This window comes from Nicotiana tabacum, chromosome 4, assembly GCF_000715075.1.
Source record: "Nicotiana tabacum cultivar K326 chromosome 4, ASM71507v2, whole genome shotgun sequence".
Taxonomy (NCBI): Eukaryota; Viridiplantae; Streptophyta; class Magnoliopsida; order Solanales; family Solanaceae; genus Nicotiana; species Nicotiana tabacum.
The window spans coordinates 51,307,810-51,324,079 of NC_134083.1; the positions used below are offsets into that span (position 1 = coordinate 51,307,810).

The 16,270-nt window shown below is 42.6% G+C and overlaps 1 protein-coding gene across 2 annotated transcripts; it reads left to right on the forward strand.

The window, feature by feature from the left end:
- On the forward strand, window positions 1-2,813 carry LOC107809802 (small ribosomal subunit protein eS1-like). Of its 2 annotated transcripts, XM_075251846.1 has the most exons (8): window positions 1-156; window positions 243-290; window positions 396-501; window positions 1,287-1,424; window positions 1,502-1,687; window positions 1,791-1,991; window positions 2,113-2,228; window positions 2,451-2,813. In XM_075251846.1, exons 1-7 carry the CDS (start codon window positions 146-148, stop codon window positions 2,206-2,208), a joined length of 786 nt encoding a protein of 261 aa, XP_075107947.1. In that variant the 5' UTR covers window positions 1-145; the 3' UTR covers window positions 2,209-2,228; window positions 2,451-2,813. The 2 variants fall into 2 exon arrangements, with proteins under 2 accessions (XP_075107947.1, XP_016489978.1); XM_016634492.2 differs by lacking the exon at window positions 2,451-2,813 and having other exon boundaries at window positions 2,113-2,394.
- Window positions 2,814-16,270: the final 13,457 nt, after the last annotated feature.

Below are 16,270 nucleotides of genomic sequence, written 5' to 3' on the forward strand. Positions count from 1 at the left end.
ATCGCAGGTTATATATAATTAAGCTCATGACACTCCAGCGCTGCTTACTGAAACTAGGGTTTCTCATCCGCAGCTCCTCTTAACCATCGCCTCATCATCCCCTTCCCCAATTCCCCCAACGCAGTTCTAACCTTCCCTTCCCAAAATGGCTGTCGGGTATTTCTCTTTAACGCTCATATCATATTTCTGATTCATTTTTTTTCTGTTTAATTCTAATGCTATTTTGTTATTCCATTGTACAGCAAGAACAAGAGGATTTCCAAGGGAAAGAAGGGAGGAAAGAAGAAGGCGTAAGTAGCATTAACACCTTATTCATTGGTCCGTTTGTTGTGTTATGTGTAATGTGGGTAATACTTATGTTGGGTGTGTGTGTGTGTGTGATTGTTGGACTGCAGGGCGGATCCGTACGCAAAGAAGGATTGGTATGATATTAAGGCACCATCAGTTTTTGATATCAAGAATGTTGGCAAAACCCTCGTTACTAGGACTCAGGGTACCAAGGTCTCTATCCCCCTCTCCCTTTTTGTCTGTGCTATGTTTTGTCCTTTACATTTCTTTCTAGCGCTTATTGATTTTGATATATCATTTGTTTTAAGTGCGTTTCGGTTATGTCTTTAGTTCTAAATTACAAGGATGACTAATTGATTAAAGTTATACTTAAATGACATTATAGTGAAGAAATGTTTGTTTGACTTGGTGTAGGAGAGAACTGTTGGTTATTGGTAGTTAGTGTTTGGCTGTTTGTTAAATTATACCTAAATACTCAAATCGAGGGCGTCATGTTGTGACAGTATTCACACTAATAAATATGTGGATGTGTTATGAGAAATTTGGTTGGAAAATTCTGTTGTGTCAATGCATCCTGAACTTTACTAGTAATTGGTGATTTGGAAATTAAAATCAATGTTGCTAGTCGGATAGGGTTGATTTCTCCTATAACTTCTCATAGAGACGTACATTTATCTTGCAATTAAGCAACAATTCAATAAGATTCTATGACTTTTATCTTTAAAACGGTGGGGGAACCATTTTTGTTGCGGCTGTCTGTTTTCTTTTCTTTTCTTTTCTTTTCCTGTCTGTGTGGATGATTACATATCTAGAGCATTGTTTTCTACTAACTTTATTCTGCTTCATGTTATTATTTGATCTACCTGCTTTTCTTGGGTCTATTTACTGTGCTGTGCTAAAAAAAGATTGAACTTTGATTTTTCATCTTTTATATACTATGAAAACACAGTTGTAATTGCAATTTCAATAGAATAATTATGTCCTTATTTTCCCCTCAGATTGCTTCAGAGGGCCTAAAGCATAGAGTATTTGAAGTAAGTCTGGCTGATCTTCAAAAGGACGAGGATCAGGCTTTCAGGAAGATCAGGTTGAGAGCAGAGGATGTACAAGGAAAGAATGTCCTCACAAACTTCTGGGTAGGATGATTCTTTTAGACAATCATATGTTTGCATTTGCTGCTGTAGATTGAGTTCTAAATTCAAAGTAATTACAGGGAATGGATTTCACAACAGACAAGCTGAGGTCACTGGTTCGCAAATGGCAGACTCTGATTGAGGCCCATGTGGATGTCAAGACAACAGACAGCTATACCCTGAGGATGTTCTGCATTGCTTTTACAAAGAAACGCCCAAACCAGCAGAAACGTACCTGTTATGCTCAAAGCAGCCAGATCCGTCAGGTTGGTAGTATTTTCAACTTGGTGTTGTCTTATGCACATACATGCTTATGGTCGTCATCATATCTCGCAAGTTCTCACAACCATATCTTTAATGTTGTTTTAGATCCGTAGGAAGATGGTTGAGATCATGAGGAACCAAGCAAGTTCATGTGACCTGAAGGAGTTGGTTGCCAAATTCATCCCTGAATCAATTGGCAGAGAGATTGAGAAAGCAACTTCAAGCATCTTCCCCTTGCAAAATGTTTATATTCGAAAAGTCAAGATTCTCAAGGCCCCTAAGTTTGATATTGGCAAGCTGATGGAGGTATGTTATGTGTCTGTTCTTTGTCGTATTGATTTAAACAGGACGCATCCATAGTTTACTATGGAATTCATTATTGTATACCAGAAGCTATTTTGTTATTAATTTCGATTTACTCTTGTAGGTTCATGGTGATTATTCAGAAGATGTTGGCGTGAAGTTGGATCGGCCAGCTGATGAGACAGTAGCAGAGGCAGAACCCGAGGTTCCTGGAGCGTAGACTCGTTTCATCCTTCTGAAGTATGTGATCGAATATGGTGATAGTCTTTAGAGCCTCACATTGTTTAAGTTGAGTTTTGTTGTGACGATCTCAAAATTTTGCTTGTTCTTTGCCTATGTTTGATTTATACATTATCATAGACCAAGATATGGGTTTTGCAGCTATATATCTACTGCTAATTCTGCCCCCCTTTGTGTTTTTATCTCACTTTGAAACTTGCTGAGTCGTGCTATCTTTTATAGATTTTGACAGCTGCAAATTTTGGAGGACAGCAAATGATGTTTTTATGGACGAACTCTTTATTTCTTTAGAAAGTATTACTGGTCTTGATAATTAAGGTCTTAGATAAGTCGTAAAATCTATGCCTTATGATGTCAGTAATTCTACTGCCCAAAACGCTGTTCTATCATGTTTTGTTAACTAGTACTTGCCCCTCTAGGAAACATTTATTTTCGTACTGATTTTGTTGATCCATTGAACTATGCTTCTGTTAGTTCATTGTTAGACTCCCTTTTTGTGTTTAAGGACATGTGATATATACGGTAGCGGTGTGAAATAACTCTTTATCAAATTGAGCTTAAAATATAAATATGTAATTTTTTGATTTTGAGATTTTGCCGGTTAGTTAGATGTTCATATAAATTCACCATTTTAAGGTGGCTAGATAGTTTTCATTCTGCTTGCTTCCTTTTCCTTGCAGACCCAGGGACAATTAAGAACTTGCGATCAATAGTACTCCGTGCAGTAGAAACTTGTTATACCCCTCAAACCAGTCTAAATTATACAATTTTTGTCAATTTTCCTACCTAAACTATGTCCTGTTCTCGAAAATCCTATTAGTCGTGATGACACCTAACCCAACCCCCTAGGTAAGCCCACTTTCAATTATCCAATTCCAATAATAATTATTAAAGTAATTTTAGTGAATAAAGATCTTAATCTTATTCAATCCTCAAGAATTTGTAGTGCAAATCATGAGCTTTTAAGAATAGAGTATATAAATCAGAAATGAAATAAATACATAGTCTATTTGAATAATACACAAACAGAGCTTTTATAAATCTAAGACTACCCTGAACAAGAGGCAGCTACAATAGGAACGTAGGTACATCTTCAAGTCCCGCAACCATCGAGCACAGAAACAACAGCCAACATCTGCACGCTATGTGCACAAGTGTAGTATCAGTACAACCAACCCCATGTATTGAGTAAGTAACAAACCTAGCCGTAGGTTGAAAGTAGTGACGAGTTTCTATCAAGGGCGGGTCCATAACCAATAGTCCACAACAGTCCATAATAACATAAAATCAAATAATACCAGAAGTAACTCAGGGATAAAATACTCAGCCAAATCATGATTTCAAAAATAATAGTTCTTTCTTTCTAATACATCAGTGAAAACCCAAATCGTTTGCCGAAGTTGCCAAAAATATAAATAGTTTGAAAACAATAAATTTCTCCCAAAATTTTTTCAATAATAAATAAGATGTTTCATTTTCCTTCCGGATAACCCGTGTAAAACAAATGCATCACTATGCCCATCTGTAAAAATATGTGAGAAATCATGAATGATGTGATGTTGTACAACATGAGAAAAATACATCTCTATGCCTGTATGTCATGTGTGCATGCCAATGCGATGCAACTCAGTGATAAAATCATAAACAGCCCCTCGGGCAGAACATCACTCATATACAGCCCCTCGGGCAAACCTCACAGTCACTCGTGCCACTCGGGCATACCTAACAATCACTCTTGCCACTCGGGCATACCTCACAATCACTCATGCCTTCCGGTCACTCAGCACTCGACAATCGGCACTCGCACTCAGTAGGTACCTGCGTTCACTGGGGGTGTGTACAGACTCCGGAGGGGCTCATTCAGCCCAAGCGCTATAATCTGCACTGACAACTCACGTGCTATAATAATAAAGTATGCTGCATGCGGGCAGCCCCGATCCACACTCATCATCACAATCATGCCCGCGACCTCACTCAGTCACCAATCTCTCCAGTCTCTCGGGCTCACAATGTCATGAAAAATAGCCCAAAAATGATGATATGATGTATCAATAAATAACAACAGAGACTGAGATATGATATGCAATGAAATGAATATGACTGAGTGTGAATTTTCAATTTAACACAATAATTCACAGCAATATGACCTATGTGGGTCCCAATAATACTGGCACATAGCCTCAACATGATTTTTAATATGATTCTCAGCTTAATTTCTTCAACACACAAAACTACATAGAAAATGCCAAGATTAATTGACTACAAAATTTCACGCAAACAATTACGTCACAGTTTCTATAGTGCACGCCCATACGCCCGTTACCTAGCATGTGCGTCACCTCCCAAAAATTCCACATAATACATATATTCGGGGTTCATACCCTCAGCTCCAAGATTAGAAGAGTTACTTACCGCGAACAAGTCCAATGTCGAGCAAGCTAAGCAATGCTCCAACAATTCCACTATGCGCGTATCAACTTCCAAACGGCTCGAATCTAGTCACAATTAGTTTGATTCAGCCCACAAAATTTATAGAAATTAATTCCATATCAAAATACTAATATTTTCACAAAAATCCGAAATTACGCCCCAAAAATCACCCATAGGGCCCAGGTCTCGGAATCCGACGAAACTTACAAAATCCGACAACCCATCCAATTATGAGTTCAACCATACTAATTTCACTCAAATCCGACTCCGAATCGGTGTTCAAATCTCGAAAATTCATTTTATGAAGTTTCTACAATTTTTCCTAAATTTCCACCTCAAAATAATGATTACATGATGAAAACAATGATATATTAATGTATGTTAACCAAATCTGAGTTAGAATCACTTACCTCGATAAATTTCTTGAAAAATCCACGAAAAATCGCCTCCAACCGAGCTCCCAAGGTCTAAAAATGAAATAATAACCTAAACCTCGATTATATAACCCATTCTCTGAACTCACCATGCGCGGTCCGCGAAATTCCAAGCGCGGCTGCGCCCCGGGTCCCGCGGTCGCGCCAATTCTTGGGGCTGCACTGCCAGGGTTTAGTATTTTGGTCATAACTTTCTCTACAGATGTCCAAATGATGACTTCTTTACCTTTCTGGAAACTAGACATGAAGGGCTACAACTTTCGTTTTTGAATCATCTCAAAATTCCTTGTAGATCAAAAGATATAGGCTTTCGAAGTCGGACTAGCGGATCCGCAGAACTTCCAATCGCGGTCCGCGAAAATTTGCTGCGGTCCGCGAAATTCCAAGCGCCTCAATGCCCCAAAAATGCGCGGTCCGCGTTCCTCCTTCGCCTCAGTGTCCAAAAATGCGCGGTCCGCGTTCCCGAAAGTGCTAGAACAATATTAGAGTGCCGAAATGCCCGGACTCGCTCAAAACTCATCCCGAAACTCATCCGGAACCTCCCGGATACAAACCATATATGAATTTCAATCATAAAACACGCTACGGGCCTGCTCGCGCACTCAAAACATTGAAAAGAGGTCTCCTTGACCCGATATTGACCATGGCCAAACTCTCAAATTTCTTAACTTTATAAATCTTTCAACCAATGATCCAAAAATACACCCAAACCCCTCGGGACCTTCAACCAAATATACCAACACGTTCCATAACATAACACGGACCTACTCGAGGCCTCAAATCACATCAAATAACGCTAAAACCACGAATCACACCTCAATTCAAGCCTAATAAACTTTGAAATTTTAAATTCTATATCTTGTACCGAAATATATCAAATCAATCCGGAATGACTTCAAATTTTGCACACATTTCATAAATGACATAACGAAGCTATTCAAATTTCCAGAATCGGATTCCGACCCCGATATAAAAAAGTCAACCCCCGGTCAAACTTCCCAAAAATTTAACTTTCGGCATTTCAAGCCAAATTTCACTACGTACCTCCAAATAATTTTTCAGACACGCTCCTAAGTCCAAAAGCACCATACAGAGCTATTGGAATTATCAAAACTCCATTCCGAGGTCGTTTACACATAAGTCGACATTCGGTCACTATTTTAACTTAAGCTTTAAACCTTGGAACTAAGTGTTCCAATTCATTCCAAAACCTCACCGGACCCGAACCAATTACCCCGACAATTCACACAACAACTGTAAAGTACAATTTGAGCAGTAAATGAGGAAACGAGTTTGTAATACTCAAAAGGATCGGCCGGATCATTATATTCTCCCCCACGTAAACATACGTTCGTCCTCGAACGTGCCAAGAGTTGTTTCCAAGCCACCAAATCACTGTTCCAGCTTACCACATACGTACCCGGGGGTGAACCCACGTCACCCTATTCCATATAAGCTTGACAACACAATACAACTGATATCATTGATTTAACTTTAGCCCATAAACCTTGAAATTTAATTTCCAACGTTTAGAATTTCTTTTAAGGCACGAATCTTACATTTACCCACCGTATGAGTTTGAACAAGCTGTAACAAGCCATAACCATAACCACAGACATAATCACCTAACATATTACACAACTCGCATGCTCATAGCACTATTCCTGACCACAATGACTACTCCAAAACCAACCAAATACTAGTATTAAACCCCTATCGAACCAAACCTCATCCCAAACCCTTCATACACTGTTGATAATAAAAGAAACACGCGAAATTTCATGATCACTTACCAGATTAACAAGTCACAGAGCTCTCTTGCCCCAACTAGAACCATAATCGCTTTCTGAGCCGACTTTCAATATTATACCCCCGAATATACCGAAATCAAACCTGACACTACCCATTCTAGGTCAAGTGACCTTATATTACTAAACACAATTGTTCCATAGGCATGTCGCACCAATATAACATCAGAGCCACAACCCGTGCTATCCGTGTACTAATACGTAACAATTCAAATGTACCCAGTCATGGAAAATGACTCAAATAAAAGAACTGCCCCGCTAGATTAATAAGTACCGCCACAACGAAACGCTAATTGCATGACCCCATCCAAATGATGACTTCTTTACCTTTCTGGAAACTAGACACAAAGGGCTACAACTTTTGTTTTTGAATCATCTCAAAATTCCTTGTAGATCAAAAGATATAGGCTTTCGATGTCGGACTAGCGGATATGCAGAACTTCCCATCGCGATCCACGAAATTTTGTCACGGTCCGCGAAAATCTGCTGCGGTCCGCGAAATTCCAAATGCCTCAGTGCCCCAAAATGCGCGGTCCGTGTTCCTCCTTCGCCTCAGCGTCCAAAAATATGCGGTCCGCGTCCCCGAAGGTGCCACAACAATATTAGAGTACCGAAATGCCCGAACTCGCTCAAAACTCATCCGGAACCTCCCAGTCACAAATCATATATGAATTTCAATTATAAACCTTCCTACGGATCTGCTCGCGCACTCAAAACACATAAAAGAGGTCGCCTTGACCCGATATTGACCATGGCCAAACTCCCAAATTTTTTTAACTTTATAAATCTCTCAACCAATGATCTAGAAATACATCCAAGCCCCTCGGGACCTTCAACCAAATATACCAACACATTCCATAACATAACACGTACGTACTCGAGGCCTCAAATCACATCAAATAATGCTAAAACCCCGAATCACACCTCAGTTCAAGCCTAATAAACTTTGAACTTTCAAATTCTATATCTTGTGCCGAAAAATATCAAAAACAATCCGGAATGACTTTAAATTTTGCACACAAGTTATAAATGACATAACGAAGCTATTCAAATTTCCAAAATCGGATTCCAACTCTGATATCAAAAAGTCAACCCCCGGTCAAACTTACCAAAAATTCAACTTTCGGCATTTTAAGCCAAATTACACTACGTACCTCAAAATAATTTTTCGGACACGCTCCTAAGTCCAAAATCACCATACAGAGCTATTGGAATTATCAAAACTCCATTCCGAGGTTGTTTACACATAAGTCGACATCCGGTCACTATTTTAACTTAAGCTTTAAACCTTGGAACTAAGAGTTCCAATTCATTCCAAAACCTCACCGACCCGAACCAATTACCCCGACAATTCACACAACAACTGTAAAGTACAATTTGAGCAGTAAATGAGGAGACAGAGTTGTAATACTCAAAACGACCGGCCAGGTCGTTACAGTAAAGCTTCAGACCGAGATTTAGTCTGAGTTGGAACTTGTGTTGCGGGACTAGAGGGTGTTTCATCTAAATCTTCTTCCTCATTTTCTTCATCCTCATTTTCTTCGTCCTCAATAAAAATATCATTGCCAAATTATCTTTGTAAAGTTTAATGATCTAGTTGTTCCCCGAAATTAATATTATAACATGCAGGGGTTAGGAAAATGAAGTATCATCAACATGAGTCATTTCATCTATATGTTTTCTAATTCTAGGAGAAGGGGTAGGATTAAGATTAGGATTAGGATTATGTAACGACCCGACCGGTCGTTTTGAGAGTTAGAGCCCCGAACCCCTATTAACTGCTTTCCCCATATCTATTTCTATTGTTGTGACATGCTGGGATGATTGGTTTTGAGTTTCAGAGTGTTTTGGGACACTTAGTCCCTAGTTGTGAGTTTAAGCATTAGAATTTGGGCCATAGTCAGAACTGTGAGAAGACGGATCCGGAATGAAATTCCGTCGACTCTGTTAGCTTCGTTGAGTGATTTTGGGGTTAGGAGCGCATTCGAAATATGTTTTGGAGGCATGTAGTAGATTTAGGCTTGAATTGGCGAAAATTAGTTTTTTCGGCAATTTCGGCCGATAGTGCAAATTTTGATATCGATCTCGGAATGGAATTCCGAAAGTGGCTGTAGGTTCGTAATGTCATTTGTGACATGTGTATAAAATTTGAGGTCATTCGGACTAGATTTGATGTGGTTCGGCGTCGTTTGTAGAATTTGAAAAATTTTAAATTCTTAGGCTTGAATCCGTGCTTAATTCATGATTTTGGTGTTGTTTGATTTGGTTTGAAGGCTCGACTAAGTTCGTATGATGTTTTAGGATTGGTCGATATGTTTGGTTGAGGTCCCGGGGGCCTCGGGTGTGTTTCAGATGCTTAACGGAATGAATTTGGACTTAGGAAAAATCTGGTGCTTTTGCTGGTTCTGCTGTAATCGCACATGCGCAAGGCTGCCCGCAGGTGCGAGAAAATTGGCGCAGAAGCAGAGTTGGGTGGATTGGTCAGGGGTCGCAGGTGCATGGGAAAAGGCCGCATCTGCGATGCACGCAAATGCGCAAGACTGTTCGCAAGTGCGCAAGTTACGCAGAAGCGGAAGGCATTTCTGCAGGCGCGCACGCGCAGGTGCGGCCCTTTCGTCGCAGGTGCGAAGGCAGATGGGGCAAGTGAATTGCGCAGATGTGCACTTTTTCCGCACAAGCGCACCCGCAGGTGCGAGCCCAGGTTCCGCAGGTGCGGAAATACCTGGGCAGTGGTTAAAACCGAAGGGCTTCGCGATTTTTGTCATTTTTGACTTTGCAAACTCGGTTTAGGGCGATTTTTGAGAGCATTTTCGAGGCATTTCTTGAGGTAAGTCCCTTGTGCTTATTTTTGATCAATAATCTTGCCTTGCCATGTAGTTTCCCACCTAGTTAGTGTGTATTTAAGGTGAAAAATTGGAAGTTGGAGGCTAGGAATTTGGAAGTTTGATTTGTGGATTTGGAGGACCATTTGGTGTCGGATTTTAGTAAATTTGATATGGTTAGACTCGTGAGTGAATGAGTGTTCAAAATTTATAATTTTTACCCGATTCCGAGACGTGGGCCCGGGGAGAGTTTTGGGCGTTTTTCCTAATTTCACGCTTTAGATTCGATTTAATTAGTTAAATTAGTTACTTATAGTTATATTTACATTATGCAATTGCTTAGAATAGATTCGGGCCATTTGGAGTCGGATACTCGTGGCAAGAACGTGATATCAAGTTGATTTGAGCGGTTCGAGGTAAGTGGCTTACCTAACCGTGTGTTGGGGACTATCCCCTTAGGATATTTCGATATTATTTGGTGTGTGGGCGCCGTGTACGTGAGGTGACGAGTACGTACATGGGTTGTTATTGCAAAAAATCCTGTTTATCCTTTTTAAATCATAAATTATTTCTCTTATTAAATGGCACTAATATGTTTAATTGTTTAGTTTAGACTTAGAAAAGCATGCTTACGTGTTTTAACTGCCTATTTGACATTCTGTGCGCCATGCTTAGTTAAATCCCTATTTTCCTTATCTGTGTTCAGTATAAACTGTATAACTCGATGCCACACCTGCCATTTCATCTTGCGTTGCATATTTAAATTGGGACTACAGACGTATTTCGGGAGATTGCCCTGTCTTGCATATTTATTTTGGGACTACGAACGTATTCCAGCAGATCCTCCCTATCTTGCATATTTACTTTGGGACTACAGACGTATTCCGGGAGATCCCCCTTATCTTGCATATTTACTTTGGAACTACGGATGCATTCCGGGAGATCCCCCACCACTGCATATTTACTTTGGGACTACAGACGTATTCCGGAGATCCCCCAGCACTGCATATTTACTTTGGGACTACAGACGTATTCCGGGAGATCCCCCTATACTGCATATTCATTCGGAACTACGGGACAGTATCCCGGGAGATTTCCCACTGTGTTTACATTGTTCTGAGCCGAGGGCTCCCTTAACTGTTAAATTTTCGAGAATCTCTTTAACTGTGTTACCATAAATCTTACTTATATCTTTTACTGTTTAATTTATTATATTTACTCTGATAGGGCTTTGACCTGACCTCATCATTACTCGATCGAAGTTAGGCTTGGCACTTACTGGGTACCATTGTGGTGTACTCATGCCCTTCCCTGCACATGTTTGCGTGTGCAGATCCAAGTGCGAGCTATCAGCCTCAGGGTTAGTGCGTGATGCTGATTTTAGGAGATTTCAAGGTACTACTGCTTGTGTCCGCAGATCTTCGGAGTCCCTTTCTACTCCCTCGCCTAGAGACTTTCTTTATTATCTTCAGACTTTTGTATAGAGCTACTTAGATTATAGTAGCTTGTGAGTTAGTGATATTCCGGGTCTTGGAAAATTATTTTGTATATGCCGAGTGGTACTTCTCTTGGCTATTCATAATATGCTGTTTATATTTAAAATGTTGTGTTTTCTTTATATTTTTTGTAATATTAGGTTTACCTAGTCGTAAAGACTAGGTGCCATCACGACACCTTACAGAGGGTTAATTTGGGTCGTGACAAGTTGGTATCAGAGAACTAGGTTCATAGGAGTCGTGAGTCACAAGCCGGTTTATTAGAGTCTCGCGGATCGATGTGGAGATATCCGTACTTATCTTTGGGAGGCCATGTAACTGTTAAGAACAATCATACTTCTTTGATTTCCTTGTCGTGCGAGTTTTTGACATAAAAAAAAATAAAATAAAAAATTTCTAAGATTCTATTCTATTCTTTCTCATAGATGGTGAGGACCCGTACCGGGAGGACCGTCGATCAGGCACCCGAGCCCCCTGCCAGAGCTGCCAGAGGTCGGGGTCGGGGAAGAGGACGACCACGCGGTGCAGCCCGAGCACCTGCGAGAGGAGTCCCCAGCAGCTCCAATTGGAGGGCCAACACCGGAGATCCCTATTGCTACTTCAGCCCTCCAGGAGACTTTAGCTCAGTTCTTGAGCATGTTCAACACTTTGGCTCAGGCTGGACTATTTCCGATAGCTCTCGCTACATCTCAGGCCGGGGGAAGGGCACAGACTCCCGCATCCCGCACTCCTGAGCAGAGGGTCCAGGTTGATCAGACCCCAGAATATATTCCTATGCCCCCAGTGGCTCCGATTCAGCATGAGACCAGGGTAGCTGCTTCTGAGGCAGAGCAGCTCAGATTGAGAGGTACAAGAAGTACCACCCACCTACTTTCAGCGGACTAGCTTCAGATGATGCCTTGGGTTTTCTTGAAGAGTGTCATCGCATTCTCCGCATTATGGGCATTGTGGAGAAGAGTGAGGTTTCTTTAACCGCTTTCCAGTTGAGGGGAGCAGCATATCAGTGGTGGCATGCCTATGAGCTGAGTAGTCCGGACGAGGTAGCCTCACTCACTTGGACTCAGTTTTCAGAGATGTTCTTGCGTGAGTATGTTCCTCAGAGCCTCAGGGACGCTTGGTGCGCAGAGTTTGAGCAGCTGCATCAGGGTGCTATGACTGTGTCGGAGTATGCAATCCGTTTCAGTGAGTTAGCTCGCCATGCACCGACTCTGGGTACTACAGTCAGAGAGAGGGTTCGTCTCTTCATTGATGGACTGCACCCCAGTATTCGGACCAGCATGGCCAGAGAGTTGGAGATGGACATCACTTATCAGCAGGCAGTGAGCATTGCTATGAGAGTGGAGGGCATGTTTGCCCGGGACTGAGAGGAGAGAGAGGCCAAGAGGTCTCGAGAGTCTGGTTATTATTCAGGAGCTCATGCACCAGCAGTACGCTATAGTAGGGGTTTTGTGAGTCGCCCAATTCATTCAGCTCTTCCAGCAGCCAGCGGTGTTCCAGCTCCTCCTAGACATCAGGAGCCCTATTATGCACCGCCGGTATCTATCCTGCCTTATACTTGAGGTGCTATTACCGGTCAGTCCAGCAGGCCAGGTCCGAGTCAGTCTCAGTCGTCGCGTCCCCCGAGAGGTTGTTTTGAGTGTGGTGACACTCATCACCTGGTTAGAGATTTCCCTTCACAGAGGTGCCACCCCACCTCCTCAGCCGGCTCGAGGTGGAGGTCGCCCTAGAGGGGGAGGCGAGGCCCGGTACTATGCCCTTCCAGCCCGTTCAGAGGCCGTTGCTTCAGATTCAGTCATCACAGGTATCGTCCCTGTCTGTCATAGGGATGCATCAGTATTATTTGACCCAGGCTCTACGTATTCATATATGTCTTCTTATTTTGCTCCACATTTGGGGATATCTCGGGATTCTTTGAGTTCCCCTATTTATGTATCTACTCCCGTGGGAGATTCTCTCATTGTGGACCGTGTATATCGGTCGTGTTTGATTGCTCTTAGTGGTTTTGAGATCAGAGCCGATTTGTTATTACTTAGTATGGTAGATTTTAATGCTATCTTGGGCATGGACTGGTTGTCACCTCATTATGCTATTCTTGATTGTCACGCTAAGACCGTGACGCTGGCTATGCCAGGCTGGCCGAGATTAGAGTGGAGAGGTACCTTAGAGTATACTCCCCGTAGGGTCATTTCATTTCTTAAGGCTCAGCAAATGGTTGAGAAGGGGTGTGATACGTATTTGGCCTATGTGAGAGATGTCAGTATTGATACCCCTACAGTCGAGTCGGTTCCAGTAGTGAGGGACTTTTCAGATGTATTTCCAGCTGATCTTCCGGGCATGCCGCCCGACAGAGATATTGATTTTGGCCTTGATTTGTTGTCGGACACTCAACCCATTTCTATTCCTCCCTACCGTATGGCTCCTCTTGAGTTGAAGGAGCAGTTGCAGGAGTTGCTTGATAAGGGTTTCATCAGGCCCAGTGTATCACCTTGGGGTGCTTCGGTCTTATTTGTAAAGAAGAAGGATGGTTCTATGCGTATGTGTATTGATTATCGGCAGTTGAACAAGGTTACAGTGAAGAACATGTATCCATTGCCTCGTATTGATGACTTATTTGATTAGTTACAGGGTGCCAGAGTGTTTTCCAAGATTGACTTACGTTCAGGTTATCATCAGTTGAAGATTCGGGAGTCGGATATCTCGAAGACTGCTTTCAGGACCAGATATGGTCACTATGAGTTTCTTGTCATGTCATTTGGGCTGACCAATGCCTCAACAACCTTTATGTATTTGATGCACAGTGTGTTCCGGCCTTATCTTGATTCCTTCATCATTGTGTTTATTGACGAAATCCTGGTATATTCCCGGTCTCGGGAAGATCATGAGCAACACCTGAGGACCGTGCTTCAGACTTTGAGGGAAAAGAAATTGTATGCAAAATTTTCTAAGTGTGAATTTTGGCTTGATTCAGTGGCATTCTTGGGCCACATAGTGTCTTGTGATGGGATCAAGGTAGATCCGAAGAAGGGGGAGGTAGTGCAGAGTTGGCCTAGACCGTCATCAGCTACTGAGATCCGTAATTTCCTTGGTTTGGCGGGGTATTACTGTCACTTTATGGAGGAATTTTCATCTATTGCGGCACCTATGACCAGATTGACCCAGAAGGGTGCTCCGTTCAGGTGGACCGAGGAGTGTGAGGAGAGCTTTCAGAAGCTCAAGACATCTTTGACTATAGCCCCAGTATTAGTATTGCCTATAGGTTCGGGGTCCTACACTGTCTATTATGATGCCTCGAGGATTAGCCTTGGAGCGGTATTGATTCAGGACCGTAGGGTGATTGCCTACGCGTCCAGACAGCTGAAGGTGCATGAAAAAAACTATCCTGTCCACGACCTTGAGTTAGCAGCTATTGTTTATGCCTTGAAGATTTGGAGGCATTATTTGTACGGAGTTCCTTGTGAGATTTACACTGATCACCGGAGTTTGCAGCACTTGTTCAGGCAGAAGGACCTTAATTTGCGTTAGCGGAGGTGGTTGGAGCAACTTAAAGACTATGATATCACTATATTTTACCACCCGGGGAAGGCCAATATAGTGGACGATGCCTTGAATCGCCGTGCAGAGAGTTTGGGGAGTTTGGCATATCTTCCGGCAGCCGAGAGGCCCTTAGCCTTGGATGTTCAGGCCTTAGCCAGCCAGTTCGTGAGATTGGATATTTCAGAGCCTAGCCGGGTATTAGCTTGTGTGGTTGCTCGGTCTTCTCTTTATGACCGTATCAGGGAGCGCTAGTATGATGATCCTCATCTTCTAGTTCTTCAGGACAAGGTTCAGCGAGGTGATGCCAGAGATGTGACTATTGGTGATGACAGTGTGATGAGGATGCAGGGCCGGATCTGTGTGCCCAATGTAGATGGGCTTCGGGAGTTGATTCTCGAGGAGGCCCACAGCTCGCGGTACTCCATTCATCCCGGTGCCGCGAAGATGTACCAGGATTTGAGACAACACTATTGGTGGAGAAGAATGAAAAATGATATAGTTGGGTTTGTGGCCAAGTGTCTCAACTGTCAGCAAGTTAAATATGAGCATCAGAGACCGGGTGGATTACTTCAAAGGTTAGAGATCCCAGAGTGGAAGTGGGAGCGGATCACCATGGACTTTGTAGTTGGACTTCCACGGACTTTGAGAAGGTTCGATGCTATTTGGGTGATCGTGGATAGGCTGACCAAGTCAGCTCATTTTATTCCAGTGTTGACCACTTATTCTTTTGAGAGGTTGGCTGAGATTTATATTAGAAAGATTGTCTGCCTTTATGGTATTCCAGTATCCATCATTTCAGACAGAGGTACACAGTTCATATCACGGTTTTGGAGAGCTGTACAACAGGAGTTGGGTACTAGGGTGGAGTTGAGCACAACCTTTCACCCTTAGACGGACGGGCAGTCCAAGCGCACGATTCAGATTCTTGAGGATATGTCCGTGCCTTTGTGATGGAGTTCGGAGGGTCATGGGACCAATACTTGCCACTTGCAGAGTTTGCCTACAACAATAGTTACCAGTCCAGCATTCAGATGGCATTGTATGAGGCTTTGTATGGTAGGAGGTGCCAGTCCCCAGTGGGATGGTTTGAGCCGGGCGAGGCCCGATTGTTGGGTACAGATTTGGTTCAGGATGCCCTGGATAAGGCGAAGGTGATTCAGAAGAGACTTCACATAGCCCAGTCCAGGCAGAAGTGTTATGCGAACCGTAAGGTTCGTGATTTGGAATTTATGGTTGGTGAGCGGGTCTTGCTTCGGGTATCGCCTATGAAGGGCGTCATGAGGTTCGGGAAGAAGGGCAAGCTGAGCATGTGGTTCATTGGTCGTTTTGAGATATTGCGGCGAGTTGGGGAGGTTGCTTATGAGCTTGCCTTGCCTCCCAGCCTAGTAGGAGTTCACCCGGTATTCCACGTGTCCATGCTCCGGAAGTATCACGGTGATCCAACTCATGTATTAGATTTCAGTTCAGTCCAGTTGGACAAAGATCTATCTTATGTTGAGGAGCCAATAGCCATTTTGG

Coding starts and splice junctions, on each gene's coding strand:
- LOC107809802 (XM_075251846.1), top strand. Junction 1,425..1,501: donor ATGTCCTCACAAACTTCTGG/GTAGGATGATTC, acceptor AAGTAATTACAG/GGAATGGATTTCACAACAGA. Junction 1,688..1,790: donor AAAGCAGCCAGATCCGTCAG/GTTGGTAGTATT, acceptor ATGTTGTTTTAG/ATCCGTAGGAAGATGGTTGA.